Raw genomic sequence first — 15,579 nt, 5'->3', positions numbered from 1 at the left:
TTTCAAAGATTTTTGTTCCTTTTTTTTTTTTTTTAAGCTACTTTGTGACAGCCAGTCACCTCGGATTTCTTTTTTTTTGAAATATTTCATTACTGTTCTGATGTGATTGTCCTCTAAGGCGCTTATCCTGTAACTTCCTAAATCCTTCAAATGAAACCAGGACAAGACTCTGGTTTCTTTACTTCCCTTGAATTCTTTTTTCTTCCAAACATATTTGAGTTTCTGCACAACTGCATTTTGACCTAGATTTGTGATACCAGAATTTTCATACCACTTTGAGAAAATTGTTTTGCAAGGTTTATTTTTGCTCTTTTTTTTTTTTGAATTATTATTGATTATCACCCCTGTTAATAGTACTATGATGTCACAGAATCATAGAATTGTTGGAAGAATCGTAGAATTGTTGGAAGAATTGAATTCATAGAATTGAAAGGTTGGAAAAGACCTTTAATCTCATTGAGTCCAACCACCAACCCAGCACCACCACCATGTTCATCACTAAACCATGTCCCTAAGTGCCATATCCACATTTTTTTGAACACTTCCAGGGATGGTGACTCCATCACTGGAACTCCACTGCCTTTTCCAATGCTTTACAATCCTTTCCATTAAAAAAATCATCCTAATATCCAATCTAAACCTCCCCTGGCACAGTTTGAGGCCATTTCTTCTCACCCTGTCAGTGCAGGCATCCAGCTTCCTTCTAGGTCTGGGTAAACTCCTGGTTGTGACATCCATAGGGAAGGACACAGATCCTAAAATTTCAGCTCTCAAATGGGGGAAAATAAGAAAAGATGGGGCTCTCCATGAGCCTGTTTTGCTGCATGTGCCCATCACAACTTGTGCTCAGTCCTTGTTTTTCGTTGCTGTGAAGGATCAGTTTCAGCTTTATCGATGTGCAGACACAGGGGATTTCTTTTGGAAATTATGTATTTCATTTATTTATTTATTTTTAAAAAAGCCCCTGGTCAGATGGTGTGGGCATCAGGAGATTTTTGCCCTAACAGATCTTTTTTCCTGCTGCCAGTACAGTCACGTCTGAATCAAAACTTCATTATTGACAACTTTTAAATAAATACACATTTTTCTTCAGTCAGAAGCTCTCTTTGAGCCAAACACATCTGAGATCTTAGCAAAGTAAAATACTCTTAAAAAAAAATCTGAACATGAAAAATAAGAAAACCAGCAAAAATATAAAACCTTTCCCTAAAACCCAACATTTGTCCGTCCATAGGTGAGGACATTGTGATCTGTGATTGAAGATGAGGAGCCCAAAAGGCTGGAAGTGACCACACATGGCATCCTCTGTCCATCCCTCTTCCTTCCCACCCTACAACTTCCATGACTCCTCCTTTCCTGAGACTCAACTCGCAGCCTCTCATCACTGCAAAGTCAAGCTGGAGGCAAAGAACTAAAATAATTTTCTTTTTATTACAACGTCCAAAGTGCTTCTGCTGCTCACATGATCTTTTCTTTTGCCTGTCTCATCCCAACAGCCCTCTTCACTCAGGAACTCATCAGGTCTCTCCTGTGCCACTTGACTTTAACCCTTCCTTCTCCTGTCCAAGGAACACTGTGCTCACAGACACCTTAGGCTGGGAAATACTCTGTGGATGCCTTTCCCTGGGGAATGTCATCTTAGTCCCCACTTTCTGCATCTGCTGTTTGTTGGAGAGGTCCAAAAGCAGTTGAAAAGATGGGAAAAAACATGAAGAAATAAGCTAAAAAATGTATAATCTATTTGTCCTGTCTCCTGAGACTCAATAACTAATTTTTCTGTGCTTCTCAGCCTTCCCCAGCTCCTTGCAGGCTCCAGATCCCCTCTTTAATTACCTTGTGGGCCCCTTCAAATTCCCAGGAGGTTTTCCAGACACTCTCCCCTCTTCCCCACTTATCCAAAAAGTTACCAATCACAGATGCAATGTCCTGGGCAGTGTCTAGATGCCCCATCTCTGAGAAGCATCTCCCCACCCCTCCTTGCCCCAGCAGCCCGTGGAAAGAGGAGCAATCTCTCCCGATCACATCTTGGTGAGGCGCAGGACGTTGAGGCGCACGGGCAGGAACGTGGCGCCGGAGGCGTACTGGATCTCCCGCAGAACCCCTTCCCACTTCTTGTGCTCCTCGTCGTACCTGGGGAGAGACAGGCAGATAATGGTGAGGAAAGGGCTCCTCTCCCTCCCTCCAGCTGCTCTCCCTAGGGGTGGCAGCCTACAGGAGTTACTTGGCCACAAGAATTCGTGTGAATTTCTGCCCTGCTTTGGGGGATGTGGATATCAGCACGTGGTCCTGCAGGGGAGGGGATATTTTTCTTCTGGGAGTTGGGTTGATGGCACCAAGGTGAAACATCCATGGTGAAGGACAGCAGGATCCTGCTGAGGGTGCCAGAGCACTGAATTGAGGGACAGGGGCAGCCAGTGCTGCACTAGCAGTTGTCACTAAAGTGCTTTCTGCCCACCCCTCTTGCATGTAAGACTATCTGCTTCCTAATCCAGACTCTGCTTCCCAACCCAGACTATCTGCTTCCCAACCCAGATTTTCTGCTTCCTAACTCAAACTCTGCTTCCTAACCCAGACTATCTGCTTCTCAGCCCAGACTTTCTGCTTCCCAGCCCAGACTCCCTGCTTCCCAACCCAGATTCTCTGCTTCCCAGCCCAAACTCTGCTTCCCAACCCAGATTCTCTGCTTCCTAACCCAGACTCTGCTTCCCAGCCCGAGCGCTGGCTGTTCCCAGGGAGAGGAAGCGTTGCACAGATGCTGCTCCACACCAAAGGAGAGTCTGGAACCAGCTCCAGGCAAAATGTCAATGCACAACAAAGCCAAAGGAGCAAGTTTTCCCTGGTCTGTTGCTGCGTGAGGCTGGGAGAGATCACTGAAGCACCAATGTGCCCTCCAGCATGGCACAGGGCAAAATTCCCAGACACTGAGTGCTGAGCCTGAAGCCTGCAACCTCCATCTCACACTGACGGCATAAAAACAGACAGAAAAGATCTATTTCATCACTAACATCCCTCCCATGCTCCCTGGGAAGGTTTGTCACCTCCAGACGTCGTTGAGCTCCGTTGGCACCAGCTCTCCCGACTCGGTCTCCACCGTGGCGAAGCCCCCGAGCAGGTAGAGCACCCCAGAGAGGCTGACCAGGCTGGCAGAGCTGCGCTCCTGGGGGAACTCAGGGAAGGTGTCCCACCTGCCACGGGAGAGAGGGGACAGGTTCATCACAGAATCATCACAGAACCACAGAATGATGAGGTTGGAAGAGACCTCCAAGATCATCGAGCCCAACCCATGCCCTAACACCTCACCTAGACTCTAGCACCAAGTGCCATGGCCCGTCTTTTGTTAAACACATCCAGAGATGGTGGTTCCACCACCTCCCTGGGAAGAGCATTCCAGTACTTCATTATTCTTTTGGTGAAAAATTTCTTCCTAATATCCAACCTGTACCTTCCCTGACATACCTGGAGACTGTGTCCTCTGGTTCTGTCAGAGACCAACCCCACCTGTCTGCAGCCTCCCTTCAGGAAGGTGTGGGGAGCAATAAGGTCACCTCTGAGCATCCTCCAGGCTAAACAACCCCAGCTCCTTCAAACGTTCCTCAAAGTTAGAGCAAAGCCCTGGCCACCCCCACGCTGAGGATGGCCTCAATCAGGATTCAACAGCTGAGCTCACCAGGGACAGATCCAGCTGTGCAGGTCTAGGTGGGATGGGACCACACCCTGGCTGTTTTCAGGGAAACTGCTCCCATCATCATTGTTCATCTTCATTTTGCTTTGGGTGCATGGGCCAGTTTGTCCCAGTGCTGGGGCAGCAGCTGCCAGGACCTGTATCCAGGGATCCACCCAAACTCAGAGGGTTCATTGTGTTGAGCGAAGCCCCAAAAGAACGCAAGGATGGCACAGTGGGTGAAACCACTTTAAGGATGAGCCTGAGATGTTCCCCAGCCCAACCACAGTGGCTTTGGTGATGCCCAGCTCTCTGAGGAACCACAGAACCCTAGAATGGCTTGGGTTGGAAGAGACCATAAAGATTATCCAGCTCCAACTCCCCTCCCATGGGTGTATAAACGGGAGGAACTGACATCAGGAGCCACAAACAAACTCCAGGATGGTTGGAACTTGCTGAGCCTACACCTGCACCTACTCCTGGTGTAACCACAACTCAGGACATACTTGTTGGTGGCAATGTCATAGACCTCCACAGAGTTGGTCAAACCAGAGTCGGTGACACCAGCTGCCACGTAGATTTTGTCCTTGTGCACGGTGGCCCCGAACAGGGAGCGGGCAGTTTTCATGGGAGCCATTTCCTTCCACTCAAACTTGGCTGGGTTGTAGACACACATCTTCTTCAGGCACTTCCTGGAGAAAAAGGAGAGGGAAAAGGAGCCTTGATTGCTTGCCAAGGGGTGGTTTTGCCCTGCAGGGGTTTGGGGGTGTCTGCTGGGAAGAAGGTGGAGTCTCTAGGTGTCAGGAGCCAGGACATCCCTCTGTCTGTCCTGAGCAGCCCAGACCCCTGCCAGGGGGCTCAGGGACCCTGGCACAGAGCCCAAAACACCTGTGGGTTTGATTATGACCCATGGAGCAAATTACCAACCTTAGATGAAGATCTGCAAGCCATGACAAATTAAGTAGAATAATAGTGAAGTTATCACGGGGTGGAAAAGTAGATTTTAGAGTTTCTGGTATGGGGGTTCAGGAGGCAAGATGGAGGGAACTGGGCGTGTCCAGCCTTTCTCCTTCTTCTTCTTGGCCTCCATCTTCTGCTGTGATGTTGGCACTCACAGATTGGTTTAGAGTAGAAGCTCACTGTCTAACATAGGTGATGGATATTGGAAAGTAACTGTAAATATTGTATACGTAGTTTTTAGTATAAAGACATAACACTGCCCAGAGGAGGCAGAGTGCCTGGAACTCTCCTGCTGGACGGACCTCGGCAGGGCAGGAGAAAATTTTTTATAGATAAGGAACAATAAACAACCTTGAGACCGAGAAATGAAGAGCTCTGACTCCTTCTTCAAGCGCCAGGCTGGGAAAAGAGACTTTCCAACTTTTCACATCCACAACCCTTGCTGGATTGTGGGATGTTTGCTGTGCAAACAGCCACATCTGTGCCCTGCAGGGCAGCCACTGTGATGCTCCTGAGAGAGGCTTTTCCTGCTGAGCTCACCTCCTGCACGAGGGCGAGATGGGGTCAGGGTGGATCAGGTTTTTCCCTCCTGTTGCAAATACACGTCTGGATTTGGCTATGGTGACCACTCTGCTCCACAAGGCCAAGACAGGACACCCTAAAAGTGAAGGGGCTTCTTGCTCTTCAATGCGTCTCCTAGTCTTAGTGACATTTATTTCTTTGTGGTTTGATTTGGAAGGATCTTTAAAGAGCATCTCATTCCGACGCCCATGGGCAGGGCCACCTTCCACTGGAGCAGTTTCCCTCAAAGCCCCCTCCAGCCTGCTTCCAGGGATGGGGCAATGCATTCTCTCTCCTGTAAGGACACTGCCATCATCTTCCTGATGTCCCTGTTGGCCTCCTAAGGTTATGGAAAGGGCTGCAAAGTGAGCAGAGAGGGGAGGATCTACATCTCCCATCCCATCCAGCCCTCCTTGAACCAGGCTGAGGAGGTACCAGCTCTGAACTCCCACTGGTTTGGGGGATTGGCTGCTTGATTCCCCCTTGCTTTTTTACTTACTTGTCACTTCCTTTGCCCCCAATGACGTAGACAAGATCCTTGTGTGATACCACTGCGTGGCCATAGACTGAGTAGGGAAGGGGATCAGCCTCACCCCACTTGAAGGACCTGGAAAAGATGGGAAAGAAAAAGATGGGAAAGAAAAATATGGGTCAGAAGAAGGTGGGAAGCAAAAGGATTTGTAGCTTGCTGGATGGCACCTAGAGGACATGGCATTTCCCAGACCTGGAGGTGAGCACAGGGTTGGACTAAGTCTCAGAATCACAAGGTCTGCAATGGGGCAGGCTCAGAAAATAAATGTCTAATAATCCTAAAAGTAATAATAATGATCCTAAAAATAATAAGAATGATCCTAAAAATATTAATGATTATCCTAAGAATGGATGACAGTAAAATAAGCAGAGTATTTATGCTAATATCCATTATTTTCTTGAGGTCTTCAGGTAGGGATAGGAAGCAGTAATGACCCCTTGAACCTCTTTTTCTCCAAGCTGAGTCCCCTCAGTTCTTTCAGCTGCTCCTGGTGCTCCAGACCCTTCCTCAGCTCTGTTCCCTTCTTGGGGGTCACTTCAGCTCCTCAATGTCCTTCTTGTCATGAGAGGCCCAAAACTGGATGCAGGATTTGAGGTGCAGCCTCACAGGGCCCAGCAGAAAGGAATAAACATTTCCCTGGTCCTGCTGGTACATCTAGGATGGATGGATGGATGGATGGATGGATGGATGGATGGATGGATGGATGGATGATGGATGGATGGATGGATGGATGGATGGATGGATGGATGGATGGACGGATGGATGGATGATGGATGGATGGATGGATGATGGATGGATGGATGGATGGATGGATGGAGGGATGATGGATGGATGGATGGATGGACGGATGGATGGATGATGGATGGATGGATGGATGGATGATGGATGGATGGATGGATGGATGGATGGATGGATGGATGGATGGAGGGAGGGATGATGGATGGATGGATGGATGGATGGATGGATGGATGGATGGATGGATGATGGATGGATGGATGGAGGGATGATGGATGGATGGATGGATGGATGGATGGATGATGGATGGATGGATGGAGGGATGATGGATGGATGGACGGATGGATGGATGGATGGATGGATGGATGGATGGATGGATGATGGATGGATGGATGGATGGATGGATGGATGGATGGATGGAGGGATGGATGGATGGATGGATGGATGGATGATGGATGGATGGATGATGGATGGATGGATGGATGGATGGATGGATGGATGGATGGATGATGGATGGATGGATGGATGGATGGATGGATGATGGATGGATGGATGGATGATGGATGGATGGGGGATGGATGGATGATGGATGGATGGATGGATGATGAATGGATGGACACAATCCACTGGCCCTCTTGGCCAGCTGGGCACATGGCTGGCTCATGTTCAATCAGAATAATATCAACCAAATAAAACCAGAGATAGAGTGGTGCTGATCACATCTCTACCAGTTTCAAACTGACACTCAAACCACCCACAAACACTTAGTGGGGACAGACAAATTCTTTCCCAGAGTCTGCAGGGGCAGAAAAATGCCCTTCTCTGTGGAATGGAACTGGTTTCAAATCTCTGCCTATAAAACAGCCTTGGAGGCTCACACATATAAATATAGACCAAGCAAAGGCTTGTTGGTGCCTGCTGCTCTGTCTCTTTGGAAGTTTCTGTCTCCTGAGAGAAGAACAGGATGGTGCCTTTTAATAAAGCTCATGAGCTAGCATGGGTCAGAGCCCATTGTCCAAAAATAATTGGATATTAAGCCTGATTTCAATCAGGATGAGCCATTCTGTGACACATCTGAAAAATTTAGAAACAAGCTTTTCTGTTCAAACCTCTTTTGGCGAGGCCACAGTGAATGCCACTGATCCTTTAATCAATGGGCAAGAGCAGGAGATTCAGCAGAAGAAAAAAACACCTCTGTACATGTCTCACATGAATGTCTACTAATACCAATCCCAGAAAATAAAATATCCCCATAAAGGCTTCCCTCTCCAGGAGGCTCAATAAGGGAGCAGATGGAAGGAGACAGCTCAGAGCCCCAGGGCACAGCTTGAGGGCATTCCCAGCATCCTCATACAGAGTTCAAGCCCTTCTCCCAAATATTTTAACCCCTGGCAGCTGCTCCATTTCTCCTCTATCCCCCACCACCCCACGCTCACACTGGACACTCACAGGCGGTCGTAGCACAGCACTGAATCCAAGGTCTTCTCTCCCTCCTTCAGCTCCTTCCCTCCAACCACAAAAATGGAGTTTTCTGCCTCCCCCAGGCCAAAGAGGCAGCGAGGGGAGGGCAGGGGGGGCATCCCCAGCCAGTCTGCATCCAGGTGGTCGTACTGGAAAGGAACAAATGGTCATTAGTGTGTGTCCTTTTGATCAGCAAAAATCAGGGTCCAGAGGTGGAGGACAAAGTGTGTTCCCATGTGCAGCCTGGTCACCCCAGCAGCACTCCCTGCAATGCTCCTGTGGCTGTGCCTTTGTCAGCCTGAGCAGGATGGGAGACCTGAGAGCAAACCCAAGGCACAATTTGTATGATAAACCCTTTATGACATAGCACAAGAGCAGAGATGGGTCTGCAGCAACACTTTCTGCTCTTCTCATCAAAGCCTGGACCTTACAGAATCACATTAAAGTTGGGAAATGCCTCTGGGATCATTGGGCCCAACCTTTGACCAGTCACCTCCTTGTCAATTCCATGGCACTGAGGGCCACATCAGGCCATTTCTTAAACACCTCCAGGGATGGTGACTCCACCACATCCCTGGGCAGCCCATCTCAATGCCTGACCACCCTTTTCAGTAAAATGATTCTCCATGATGTCCAACCTGAACCTCCCTTGGTGCAGCCTGAGGCCTTGCCTCTCATCCTGTCTCTGTTTGCCTGGGAGAAGAGGCCAACCCCACCTGCTCCAGCCTCCTTTCAGGTGATAAACTCTCTCCTAAATTTCCTTTTCTACCTTGGAACAAGCTTGGTCATCTTTGGGTGAAGGACTTCTTGCTGCACTTACAATGGATGGCTCCTGGGACTGGAGGAATGGAAGCATTTCAATCCCAGAAATTTTCCTGAGCCTTTTCACGCATGGAACACCTCACAGTATTTCATCCTGGCATTTTCCATCTCTGCCAGGTGACAGGGTGCTGCCAGCAATGTTGACTACACAGATAAAGTGTGCCAGAGCAGGCTGCTGGGTCAGATCACCAAATCCTTGGACATCTGTAGATCAAGGCATTGCCTCGTCTCCCACCCCAAAAAAAAAAAAGTTTAAAAAAAAGAAAAATTCTTACACTGAAGACTCTGAGCACTGTGGCTTAATGGGAATTGAGGAAAAGAAAATTATTATACCTTGATAGAGGAGGGAGGGATGTCTTGCAGCCAGTTTTGTGGGACTCAGGATGGAGCTGTGACGCAGCACTGCCTGGAGCATTGTTTGCCATGGGCTCAGGCCAAGGAGCCCCAGTCTGATGGGTTGGCTCCAAAGGCTCGCCCTCAGCTGGGTGCCTGTGGTTTTTGTCCCTTTGTAAGCTGTACTCCACACATGTGTTATTTATAGTGCAACCCTGAGCAGCTCAGTCATCGGGGTAGTTCCTGCCTCTTGATGGATTCAGCATTGTTTTCGAGTCATAAATCTTGCAAGTGACAAAGAAAGGATACCCTTTCCCATCTGAAATGTCAATGGAATCATTTTACTCCTGCCAAAATCTGCAAGGCCCCCGGGATTTATCAGCATTTTTATATTTTGGTGCCTGTCCTTAAATCTAAATTATCCCTGACCTAATGCACCTGGCTTCAGCAGGGGGAATGTGAAATTGAGGGAGATAGAAAGACTCAGAAGGTGTAGGGAGCTGTGGCACAGTGGCTTGTTATAGAGCTGCATGTCTGAATGTGTCATTTGAGCTGAAAAAAGGGCTCAAACCCTCTCTTGTTCATACAGCAACTGTGAGCTACATAATGACACTGATGTAATAAATTAAACATTGCAAACTGATGGCACTGTCCAGTCCCAGGGTTTGCATGATTCTCCCAAGCATGAGTGATATGGCGATGTGTGAAGAGATTCTTGTGGGGAAGAGCTGAAACTGGCCCCACGATGCTCAGGGCATTTGTGGCAAACTGGGAGCTGAATAGAGAAATCTTGCTGTTTGCAGCTTACAATCATGGAGTACTTTGGGGGGAAGGACCACCAAAGGTTTTTCATCCAACCCACGTGTTCAAAGGGCGACAGGTTGAGAGTTAGAGCAGTTTCCCAGGGCTTTGTGCAGTCAAATATTAAATGTTTCCAAGGATGCTGCCCCACCCCTGGAAGTATTCAAGGCCAAGCTGGATGGAGCTCTGAGCAGCCTGGTCTGGTGGGAGGTGTCCCTGCTCATGGCAGGGGCTTGGAGCTAGGAGATCTTCAAGGTCCCTCTCAAGATTCCATAAAATGGCCTCCCAAGCCATTCCATGATTCTGTGACCTCTCTGGACCCTGGTCCTCCTCTGCTGGGAAGACTGATCCTTAGGCACAGGTTTGGCTGAATGCATTGCCCTGCTCTTCACAGGTAACCGATGGGGCTGCCCACACCTCATGGACTGTGCACTGTGACAGGCTGTCTCTCAAACAGGACACTCCCAGCACTTCCTCAGCTTTTCCACTCCCTCCTGCTCTATAGGGCTGGAGTTTTTTCCTCCTGACTTCTCATTCCCTGGGCTTCACCTGGCCTGCACAACCCCCTGCCCCTTTCCAGGTGAGGACAAGCCTGGTCCCTGCAGGATGTGCAGCCCCACTGATGAGGGCAATGAGTCAAGGCAGGGATCAGGGCTCTGTGTCTTGGCTTGGCAGCCACCCTCATTTTATCCTTTCTGCCTGGAGATGTTATTGTTTTTCCCAGAAGATGCGAGCCTGAGACATGTTATTGTTTCTTCCCAGAAGATTTGAGCCATGGAGAGGAACAAAAAAAAAAAATGATTTCTGGGTATGGGAGGAAGAATAGAGGATTTACTGGATTCCTTGGGGTCAGGAGGAAGGGCAGGCGCCTTGTGTTAGCTGTCTGCAGGGAAAGAAATCTGGGCTGCAGCCCAGGCTGGGGCTCAGATTGCCTGCACAGCTCAATCCAGCCACAGTTGGGTCATTGCTGAGTTAGAACAGCCCCTTTCCCTGAGGGTATCCCCAAAGACAGCTTGAGGTGGTTTCCCCCTCTCAGGATGGAAGTGGTTGAGGCTCTGAGCTGGCCCAAGCCCAACTCCGGGGGCAGGAGCAGGGAATGGGGCAGTGTTGGGGAGCAGGGACATGCCCTGTGTCCTTGAGGTGTTTGCTCTGTGGCTGCAGCTGCTGCTGCTCCTTTTTCAGCACCTGGCAGCATCACCCTTGGCTTTTCCTGGGGTTCACAACCAGGGAAGGCAGGGGATGCAAAGCAGAACCTTTGGGTTCGTGGGTCTGATGCCACGAACCTCCCAGTTTGTGAACCCTGTGGCAGCCAGGGCTGGGCCAAATTAACTGTTCTAAACAATCCTCTCCTCTGGATTTGGATCAGGAAGGCTCATTCCTGTTTCCTACTCCTTCAAACCTTCTTCCTCAACTACCAAAACAACCTCTTGTAGCGTCATCCTTAAAAATAAAGGGAGAAGAATCTCCAGGAAAGCAACTCAGATCATTTCTCCTTCATTTACAACTTTAACATCACATGGCAACAAATATTATGGGAGCTAAAGCTTGGTGATGTTCCCAAGTGGTCAAAGAAACAAAAGAAAGATAAAGGTAGTACCTGTAGGAAGTAGGAGCTCATGGGATCCTCTTTGTTGTCCTCGTTGTAGTACAGTCCTCCAACAATGAAGATCTGATTCTCTTTGGTCACCAGACTGACGTGGTTCTTTGGGATTTGAGTAGACAGGGAGGCAAAATAGCACTCGTTGGCATTGGGGTCATAGGCCACTGCTCCACTGTCGCTCACCATGAAAATAAGGTCCTGGAGGAACATCCCAAAGCGCATGGTGTCATTCAAGATCCCAGGGAGAGCATCCTCCTCCGTATCCTCCCCTTCATCCACAGTTCCATTGACAACATCCTCCTTTGCCTGATTCTCACTGCTCTTCTTCACTTTCTTCTTCTTCACCACGGTGAACTTGCCTTTCTGGGCGTCCTTCACCATCTGCAGCTTCTTGAGCAGCTCGGGGCTGGACTTGACCAGGGCGTGCTTCTCCACGTGCTCCCTGATGAAGTCGCCGGGCATGAGTCGGAAGCGGACGCTCTCAAAGATGACAGGCAAGGCCTTCTGCCGGCTCTCACACTCCTTGGCCCCCGCCCACTTCATCACCACCTCGAAGACGCTCTCCTCCTTCTCCACGTTGAGGGAGTCGCTGGAGATGACGGCGATCAGCTCGTCGGGGGAGAGCTGGTAGAACTCCTCGTCGCGGGAGACCAGCGCGAAGCGGTCGCAGATGAAGTCGCGGGCGGCCACGGCCAGCCGGGCGCAGTCCAGCATCAGCCCCAGCCGGAAGATGGCCAGGCAGTTGCTGAGGCAGAGCCTCTTCTGCAGGAAGGACACGCACACTGTGAAGATGGAGGGGATCTGGAACATGTTGGCCACAGAGAAGATGTCCTGCACGTTCTGCTCGGTGATCTCCAGCTCCGAGGTGTAGATGTAGTGCAGGATCTTGCCCATGACGTCTGGGTCGACATCTTCCAGGCTGACCTCCCTCTTCTTGCTCTCTTCCATGTCTGAGAGGAACATGGCCCGGAAATAGGGGCTGCAGGCTGCCAGCACCAGCCGGTGGCAGGGAAACTCCTTCCCTTTCACTTTTAAGACACAGTCCAGAAACTTATTGTGGTCCAACATGTCTTTGAGTCCGTCCTGGAGAAGAGTTTGCTGGTAGAGACGCAATTCCTCCACTTGATCAAGAGGCAAACCCATGGTGGCGAATAACCGCTCGTTCTTTGCCCCAATCCTTCTTTTATGGATAAATATTGGTGGCCGTACCTAAACCTGAGTAAAGAAAGCAGAGCTCTCAGCCTCACGGGCTTCCAGACCGCTGGCACACCGGGAGTGTGAAACCTTGCTACGCTCCCAGCTGTCTGTGCACTTCAGCTTCCAGCTTTATATATAGACACAGCCCTGCAGGGCTTAGGGAATCCATAGTGCAGCATGTGTAAGCCGATCACCCTTTAATATGACACATTGGACAAGGAGGAAGGGAGGGGGGCCGGGGGAACAGCTGTAATTCCAGCCCCAGGAACTCAGGAAGGGTCTGGCAGCTCGTGAGTCACCGCGGGGAGAGCGGCAGGTTTGGCTGCTGTGACACCATGGGTTTGGGAAGAGGGCTCTGGGTGAATCTCATAGCCCAATTTGCTGTTTGGGTCATGGGTGGCAAGGCTGGGGTGTCCTCCTGATGATGCTCTGAAAGTGCTGGACTTTTAGCTGTGCTATGAATAGGCCATGAAGTCAAAGCTGGAAGGATGGATGTGCTAAGGGAAGGTCTTGTGTGGGCTTTGTGGCATCCCCAGCTCCAGCCAGCTCCAACCCAGGCCTGCTTTGTACAGGTTTGTCCTTTGTTCTCCTCTGGAGTCACTTTTCAGGGGTCTGGAAAGAGGTGGGAAATGGAGATAGCGCTGTTTATTTACAGCCCTGTGTGGGATACACCATCTGAGCTGGAAGTTTCTTTAAAATCTTCACTAAAGCAGGAGATTTGAGGGTGGTGGGAGAGGAATGGCTCTTTTCCCCTGCAGTAGGTGGTGGAGTCTCCATCCCTGGAGGCATTAAGGAAAGACTGGACACAGCACTCAGGGCCATGGTCTGGTTCAACCCCAGGTTGGAGTCAACCCCAGAGCTCTTTTCCAGCCTCACTGGTTCTGTGACTCTGTCAAACATGCACATGGGCCCCAGTGGCACAGTCTATGGGCACTGGGCACCAATAAATCCATCCTGGTGACAGAGAGAGTGTCTGAGGCTGGATAGAAATAAAGGAAATGCAGTGGTGGGCTTCAACTCACAGATTGAGACATCTAAACACAAATAGCTTCTTGTAAACTGAGTCTCCTGCTCAGGCCTTCTGGTTCATCACTCCCCTCTGGATGGAGGCACAGCAGGACGACCTGCCTGGCCTGGAGCTGATGCTGAGCTCTCCAGCAGCTTTTGTGTCCTGCTTGCCTACCCATGGATGTCCAGGAAGTCCCCTGGGCCCTGAAATGGCCAGTCCATGTCCAGCTATTCCCACCGAGCTCACAAAGAAGCAAATTAGTTTTGACAGACATGGGCGAGCAGAGCAGCTCTAATTATTTATAGCCATAGTAAAACTTGCACGTGAATCTGTTTTATCTCTTGCTGTGGACCCTCTGGGCTGTCTGACACTCAGTGATGGCACAGATTTAATTAACGATTTAATTAAGCCTATGAAAAAATATTAGCCATTATTCTTGGTGTGTTTAAAGCTGCACAGCCCCTTACCCCGGCAGGGATGTAAAATTTATAAAAATTGCCATCATGGTTATCTCTAAGAGGGAGGGAGCTGTACCAGTATGAAGCCCTTCTGCACTGGTGTGGTTCCAGCAGCAGCTGGGAGGTACCAACAGAGCAGAGAAATAATCTCAAGCTGTTTTCAGAGCTCCCATCATCCTGTGCTGCTCATCTGTGCCAGGACCAAGCTCCCAATGCTGATCTTTGAACTGGGTCGAAGTCCAGGAATTTTTGCTCCCTGACATCTGAGGCTGGAGACCCCCTCCCTGCCCTCTCTGCATCAGCTCTGTGCCATCCCAGGTTTAATCCTGTGCTGTTGTGCCACCAGCTGGGATCTCCCCCCCTCGCTCTGCCTTTAATCTCCCTTCAGCCCTGCCTTGTTTTCCTTTTCGTGCTGCTGCCAGCTGAGTGTTGCTTCCTTATCCCCCACTCCATGGAGTGCCACTGCTAAAATTCAGCTGCAGCCCTTCCCAGAGGAGCTGGGTGCACTCTGCCCCAGGTCTGACAGGGCCACAGCCAGGGATTTCCAATCACCAATGGATTCCCACAGTCATTAAAGGTGTCCCCATGTGAACAACAGTCCCCCAGGACATGGGCGTGGGTGGAGGTCCTGGTTTCATCTGGGAGAGTGAATTTTCTGTCGCAGACATCTTTTAGGAAAAATCCTTTCCTTGGGATTTTTTCTCCTGAGAAGCTGAGAGGCCTCAGGAACAAAATGGAAACATTGATTATCTGCTGCTGTGGGATGCAACAGGTGCATCTGGGATTGGTCTCATGTGGTTGTTTCTGATTAATGGCCAATCACAGTCAGCTGGCTCAGGCTCTCCATCCGAGACAGAAGCTTTTGTTATCATTCCTTTCTATTCTATTCTTAGCCAGCCTTCTGATTAAACCTTTTCCTCTATTCTTTTAGTACAGTTTTAATGTAATATATATCATAAAATAATAAATCAGCCTTGTGAAACATGGAGTCAGATCCTCATCTCTTCTCTCATCCTCAGACCCCTGTGAACACGGTCACAATTTTCCTCCTGCAGTGCTGTGTTTTTCCTGATTTTGGATGAGGATAATGCTGATAACTCACCGATATTTTGGCTCCTGCTGTCATCCTCACCCTGAGTCAAGGATTTTCCATCTCTCACACTCTGCCAGGGAGGAGCTGCACCAAAAGCTGGGAAGCAGCGTGGCCAGGAGAGCTGACCTGAGCTGGCCAGAGGGATATTCCATACCAGAGAACAACATTCCCAGGATATAAACTGTGGAAATTACCCAGAAGGGAGCCAGTTTGCTGTCTGGGGACAGGCTGGGCATCAGCCAGTGTGTGATGAGCAATTGTTGTGCCTCATTTTTCCTCTTGGGCTCTGTTGCTCTTTCTCCTCTCCTTGTCATTATTATTATTATCATTGTTTTCTTTCAAATGTTCAACTGTTC

General features: G+C 49.5%; 1 protein-coding gene across 1 annotated transcript; it reads right to left on the bottom strand.

The window, feature by feature from the left end:
* Window positions 1–922: 922 nt before the first annotated feature.
* On the bottom strand, window positions 923–13,609 carry KLHL40 (kelch like family member 40). Its single transcript, XM_058027440.1, has 6 exons — window positions 11,464–13,609; window positions 7,899–8,059; window positions 5,682–5,789; window positions 4,168–4,353; window positions 3,039–3,185; window positions 923–2,130 (listed from the first exon to the last, which is right to left on the bottom strand). The coding sequence occupies exons 1-6, from the start codon at window positions 12,607–12,609 to the stop codon at window positions 2,019–2,021; spliced, it is 1,860 nt and encodes a 619-aa protein (XP_057883423.1). The 5' UTR covers window positions 12,610–13,609; the 3' UTR covers window positions 923–2,018.
* Window positions 13,610–15,579: the final 1,970 nt, after the last annotated feature.

Source organism: Melospiza georgiana, chromosome 1 (genome assembly GCF_028018845.1).
Source record: "Melospiza georgiana isolate bMelGeo1 chromosome 1, bMelGeo1.pri, whole genome shotgun sequence".
Taxonomy (NCBI): domain Eukaryota; kingdom Metazoa; phylum Chordata; class Aves; order Passeriformes; family Passerellidae; genus Melospiza; species Melospiza georgiana.
The sequence above is the reverse complement of the archived record's forward strand: the minus strand, read 5'-3'. Positions and strand labels throughout refer to the sequence as shown.